At 39.0% G+C, this 6,669-nt stretch overlaps 1 protein-coding gene across 3 annotated transcripts in view; it reads right to left on the reverse strand.

Moving 5' to 3' along the window:
• Nucleotides 1-2,330: 2,330 nt before the first annotated feature.
• The window catches only part of LMO4 (LIM domain only 4), a 16,845-nt gene continuing 12,506 nt past the window's right edge, over nt 2,331-6,669 (reverse strand). For all 3 annotated transcript variants that reach the window (XM_037060916.1, XM_037060919.1, XM_037060917.1), the window contains one exon: nt 2,331-3,132. In XM_037060916.1, coding sequence (XP_036916811.1) covers nt 3,124-3,132 — 9 coding nt within the window. In that variant the 3' untranslated portion in view covers nt 2,331-3,123. The remainder of the gene's footprint in view (nt 3,133-6,669) is intronic.

Raw genomic sequence — 6,669 nt, forward strand, 5'->3', positions numbered from 1 at the left:
CTACAGTCTGTGTTAAACTATTTCCTAATAAATCACGAAGAGCTGGAAATAGTTTCTTGTGGCAAACGGTTTGGTTTGGAAAGGCTTCTTTCAGGCTTCCGGCCTTCTGGGGTGTGTAAATTTAACTAGGCAGGTAAAAAACATTAAACCCTTTCAAAGGACAATCTTTTTTACAAAACTGTTTCATTAGCGACAGTGACAGTGTGCATAATTGAGACATTTATACATATCATAAACATTTTTTAAATCAGTTCAGCAGGGCTCAGCAACAGTTGCTTTATTTTTAATTGCACTTGCTTATAGGGACTGGGGGCCATCTTGCCCTGCGTCGTGGGTAGTATTAAAAGGGTCCTTTCGAAAGGAGTACATCTCACTGACATCACAAATGCAGTAATGAAAGGTGAACAAGCCGGGGGATTTTTTTTTTTCTCTAACCAGTGTTGGGGTTGGGGGAGGAACATAATCACTACTCACATCAGAATAAACCTGAGTGTTTTTAGTGCCTTTCTATCCACACAGAGCATCCCCATTAGAGCTGGGTTTTATTGTCTGAAATGCCTCTGGTTTCCAGAAAGTGTTTTACCTAAAGCAAGACTACTACTTAAATATGTTCTATTGTATATTCATAGCTCCATTAGTCCTTCTCCAATTTAGCACATCAAAGAGAAGGCTTCATCACTTGCATGTGGATTACACTAACATGAGTGACATTTGTAATCTTATAGGTCTGCAACTTAAGAAATGCTTTTAGAAGCTCATTATTAAATACGCAGCTCTTATTTACATGGCTTCAGGAACCAGCCATATAATAGTTCATTTAAAGCCTTTAATGACCTTAGCCCTCAGCATCACTAAATGCCACACTGTATTACTTACTAAAAATTATTAGGTACACTATATGGGATCTGAGTACTTACGCCAAAAAGAATATAGCAGACATTTGCATCCTTATTAACATTTCCCCTTTTGTATCCTGAAGAGTCTGAGTAGCCTTAAAATATCTTAAAATGAAATAAATCAAGAGACAGTACTAGTTCCCAGAAATTCCCTAAGGACCTAACTCAAACAGATACTGTTATTTATGTGATTTTATTTTTTTCTTGCATTTTTTATAAAGCTCTAATAAAACTATTCATTTATCTCTCTGCCTTAAATTCTCCTACAGCAGAATTACTGTTGGAGCAAGTAATTTTTCCTCCTGGCTGGGAATCTGAAAGCAGACAGTAAGCACAGATCTGAAAGGGAAGCTGACTGCTAGTTGAGATGTGCCAAGTTCGACCTCTCTGTGTAACCTATTCCTGTGAGTGAGTGAGAGAAAGAGAGAGAGAGAGAGAGAGAGGGAGGGAGGGAGGGCACGGGAGCACGTTCACGGGGCCTCAGGAGTTCTAGAACAAGAGAAAACACAACACGTGCTATTTTTAGAAAAAAAATTAAAAGTAGCATTAAAACACAGCTGGTTTTATTAACCTGTGCTAGGAATTGTGGTAGAGATTTGCTCACATATTACAAGACAGGCAGTGCAGCCTCTTTGGTTTCCTTGTTCTAACACTGGCCACGGACCCCCCCGAGTCTGTGGCCTACACGTGCTCTCCTTGGGCCACCTCTGCAAGCAATGCAGAAGCTGTTGGGGGATACTCGATTGCCTAGAACTAGCAACCACACACCTCAACACCACTATTAAATGAATGCCAAACCCTCTCCAAACATATGGAAAGGCAGAGCCTGTGGAGCAGTGTAAGAGCAAAACAAAATAAACAAATCATACAGCAGACCACAGGAGTCTAAAAGCCCACCAGGAAATGGCTGCTTCACCCACTGAACACAACCGTCAAAGAGCACTGAGCCCCTAACAACTAACGGAACTTCAAAATGTGAACAGGTATCGTTTGGAAATGCTATTTCCTTCCAAAGCTATGAACTTGGCAAGAGAACAAGATGGTTATGCCACATTCTTTAACATGTGTATCATCAATAACCAAAGCTTTCCTACTGAGAAAAAAAATGAAATGGCTGAAGAATCAAACAAATATTTATATAAACACGGAAGATTCACTGTGATATAGAAGTGTAATGAAGTGCTGTTAACAGAATATTCTGAACTTGTAAAAAGGACTCCGTAAGAAACATTGCTTTGTACCCCTGCCAAAAGACAGCATGGTTAAATAATTTGAAGAATACCTTATAGGTATAAGCCCAGAGCTAAATAAACACACACAACACCTCCCCCAACCCCTAAAAGTTAGGGTGAACTTGGAATCAAATAGAAAACCTAAATTTTCCCAAAATACAGAAGAGAAAAAGCAGTGTTTAAACCCAAACTCCATCGAATATTTTTTCTTTTAAGTTTTTATTATTTAAATACACCATACTAGAGCAAATGTCTCTGAAAATATCACAAATAAAAGATTTGTTTCTTCATTCAGCAAATTAGAAGTAGGGGGAATTTCTACACAGTAGCTGCTATGAGCCTGATTTTTTTCCAATTTTTTTTTCCATTTTTGTTCTTTTTCTTTGCCTTGGGAGTAGCAACATCAGGACGAAAACACTTACATGCATACATACATTGTATTTTACAGAGATACAATAAAAGTGTTTGTGATAGAATATCACAAAAGCCACATCTCTTTCCTTTATCTCATGTTCAGTTTTGATTGAAACACATTTCCTTACAACACTTAAATATACAAAGAGCAAATAGAATGTTGTTAAGGTAAAACACAGGGTACAAACTCTGGCCAGTGCCCTGCTAATTGTTAATGAGGGTAGAAAGCAGATTTGAATGCTTCTTTTAATTAGCTTCATTAGTCATCTCCCTCCTCCCAAGCTCCCTCCCCCCACCCCCAAGATGTCCTCCGGTGGATCTTTTTTCATTTTCTCTACAGTCTCCCATTAGCCCAGGTTCATGGAGTCCTTAATGTTCATATTCAGTCATTTTAATACACCAATAAATGCAGGAAGGGCAATCAAGACTAAAGAAGGTGCAATGGCATGGAGCTGGCTCTGGTGTGAGCTACAGACTCTGGAGCGAGCTACAGAGGTGACTGTCTACTGAAGACACATGGGATCCACCTGTGATGAACAAAATCTGAGATGAAGGCACGCATTCTGCATTACTCTGACCTTTTAGCAGACCTGCAAGAAATAAAAACGAGCATCTTAGCTAAAATGCTAAATTTGAGAGATATTAAACTCAAACATGACTGCTTTTGTCTTCTCTTACATTCACTAATCTTCTTTTATTAGGTTACTTTCCAACTGTGACTTGACGGAGGCTTTCTAATGCTACTTACTCTGGCAGGGAGGAACTAAAGCGTAGCATTTCCTGCAGTCTTACTAGCAGAGAAAATGAGACAATAAATGGACTTTCAGAAAGTTTCTGGCATAAAGTTCTACAATGAATCATGTAACTCTGGTAAAAGCAAGTTTCTTTCTGTAAGGAATGAACTAGAACATCTTGCCTGGTAGTCCTATGTTAAAAGTACATTCAAGGCCATGTCCCTCCCCAGAACTTTTGGGTTAATAAGCTCATCAACTCTGCAACCTTTGACGAGTTATTCAACCTGTGTCTCGGTTTCCTCATCTTTAAAGTAGGGGTAACATGGCTATCATAAAGACCAGGTAATCCATGCACAGCATTTGCAACAGTGCCTGGCACTTAATAAGAGCTAAGCACATATTGGCAGTTATTACGGTTATTCTGATATTCCCACACATCACCTAGTCACCCATGTCCTTACTGATGAAAAAGAACGTTACCTGCACGAGTACGTGCGTGCATGTGTTTGTGTCTGCACGTACACACATATGTACACACAGCCACTACTTTCCACTCGGCATGCCCTGTCTGCTGTCACTTGATATTACATATTCTGAATATATAAATCAAACATGTAATGTGTGAGTGACTTATGATCAATGAAATAATATAATTCAATGGAAGTCTAATTTTACTGTCTAAGTTAAAAATGATAATCCACACAGTCGTCAAACACAATCTGTTTGCAATTACCAAAATGAAATAATATATATATTAGATTTTTATGGCTTTTAAATGACATCTTGAGCTTCCCAGGAAGTTCTAGTTTCACCTTTTCCCTAACTTACTAAAAGCCTGAAGTCTATTAGGAGCCGCAACCCCCCACTTCCAAGCTAATTAAAGTGGTGGAGGCTTAATTCCCTGGAGTGGAAGCTCAGTGTGAGGAAGGTAATTTGTCTGTCCAGAACAAAGATGCGGCAGCAGCCAGCGAGCATATTTAATAAATGAGCATCAAATGTTCTCCACGATGGACACACACACACACACACACACACACACCACCAATTATGTAACAACTACAGGGGAACTGCAGAGTGGTGTGTAAACTAGGACACTCACTAAATTTCCCTCCAACTAAAGCCGTGTGACCTCCTATTTTACTAAAAAGCAGATAAAATTCTAGGTGGAAACATCACTCAAGTGGAAGCAAAAATTCCAGAGCAGGCAAAAACTTACCAAAAAATAATAATAACCACTGTTCTTGAGTGTATTCACATAATTCTCTAGAAGGCAATATTCTCCTAAGGATAGCCAAGCCTCCTTTAAATGATAGAGGCTGTATTTCACTTCATAGATCCTTCAACACCCATGGTCTGAGATTTCAGTCAAGAGACTATGTATGATTTTAAAAGCTTAAAATTATTTTTTCTCAGAATATACAAAAACCAGTGAACAAGAAACTAAACTGCACATCCCAGACAACGAGAACAAATTTCAGAATAAAAGTTTAAAGGGACCAGATTGGGGGAGGGGGGAGTGGTCTCTACTTTCCATACAATTAGCTGCCTTTAAAGAAGGATGTACAAATAATCAACTCATTACTTTTAAGTCAGAGGATGCTTGGGTATATTTATTCTGCATCATGCACTAAAAACGTAATTGGTTCTGCGAACAGAAGGAAAGCAGCCAAATTAATGTCCAATTTTCCCTACCAAAAATATGGAGAACAACAGAGAAGAAAATAATAAAATGGAGCCATTTGTCATTTCTCCTCATCTCATCTTCTCCAGAAAAGAAACGCCAGAGGCTTTGGGGAAAATCATTTTAAAGCGTTCTCCAGTTCCAAAAAGCAGTTTATGTTCCACTAGGAAGTGTGTTTTCATTACCTCTCCCCCCTTGCCCTCTCATTAATAACTCTCTGGACCACATTCAGCTTGCCCCAAACCTTTATTTACAAAAACTACCTTGCGAACTGACTGGGCTTGGGGTGAGCTGAGCCCCAAGGGCAAAAACATGAGACATTTATACCAACAGGGAAATGCTCTTAATTAACATAACCCCCCAAACACAGCTTCTCATCAACATCTGACAAGAACACATCCTTAAGTTGTATTTCCTCATGCCTTTTAAGAGCTATTAATTTTTGAAGGCCACCTGTCTCTTCTGGCTTCCAACATGAAGAAAATATACAGTAGTAGATTCTTACTCGTTGCCTAGGCTATCCTGTATTCCAAAATGAACACCCTACCTTTCACCACGCAGGGCAAGGTGTGGAAATCAGAAGACTTACACGAAAGGCACAACCCACGCCATCTTGTAAACACACAAAACCGGGTTTCGTCCCAGTACCCCTCTGCTTCCTCCCGAACACCCTGAAATGAACACCCTGAAATATACGCCACCGTGCATCAGTAGGACAGAACTGAGACCCTGCTCACGCGCCTCCTGTGACCTTTCCACTCCGACTCTGGCCAGCAGAGCCACTGCCCACGGTTTGGCGACATTTTCCATCTGGTCTCCACATCCCTCCATCCTCACCATGCATGTGGGTGAGGTGGAACCACCACTTTTTACACTTTGCTAAGTCAAGTCAGGAAAAGAAACGGTATAAAACCAGCAACAGACTTAAAAAGAGAGTTTGGGGAAAAACTAAGCTCTTATACTGGAAGGAGTGGGGAAGAGATCAACTGTTTTCTCCCTGGGTCATTTTTCTTTGCCCTACCAAGTGCTAACTACGTATGATGGCTTTGCCTCCAAACTGAAATGGGTGTCTCATATTTACGTTACCCACTCACTGTTCTCAACTCTATGTCATACATTCATTTCATTACAATTCAAACCATAAAAAATCTATATGTATTTATATGTATGGGCATTTTTTAAAGCAGCTTGAAATGTCTCATCAATGGGGACTGGTTAGTTTGTAACAAAATATTTGACTTCTATTCTTAAAATGGTATTCTATGTAGCTTCCCGTCAGTAAATTAAATAAAGTGTGCATATTGCAACATAATTAACATTTAGTTAGTAAAGAAATGAAAAATACATTTAAAATTATCCCATAAACTTGAGTGAGGGAGAAAACGATAAAGGAGGATTAGAATATGGCAATGTAATTTTAAACAGTTAAAAGTTTTGCAATTATTAGTCATTTTCCCTGCACACAGCACTAAAAACAATGCATTACGGAAGACAAAGAGGCCTAATATTTTTTCCCGAAACTTTTCAAGCTTGCTAAATTCCTATTTGCAGATAAATGTTGTTTTTTTTATGATCCTTACAACAGACATTAATGAAGTTCCTATTGTAAATCCATAAAGAATTACCGAGTGAAGTGTGCACTTTTTGTTTCAATGCAATAACTCAGTGCTGTATGATTGCCTGGGTTAATGATGAAAAAGTCAAACATACTA

Source organism: Sturnira hondurensis, unplaced genomic scaffold, assembly GCF_014824575.4.
Source record: "Sturnira hondurensis isolate 20B ecotype Veracruz unplaced genomic scaffold, ASM1482457v3 Scaffold0013063, whole genome shotgun sequence".
NCBI classification, from domain to species: domain Eukaryota; kingdom Metazoa; phylum Chordata; class Mammalia; order Chiroptera; family Phyllostomidae; genus Sturnira; species Sturnira hondurensis.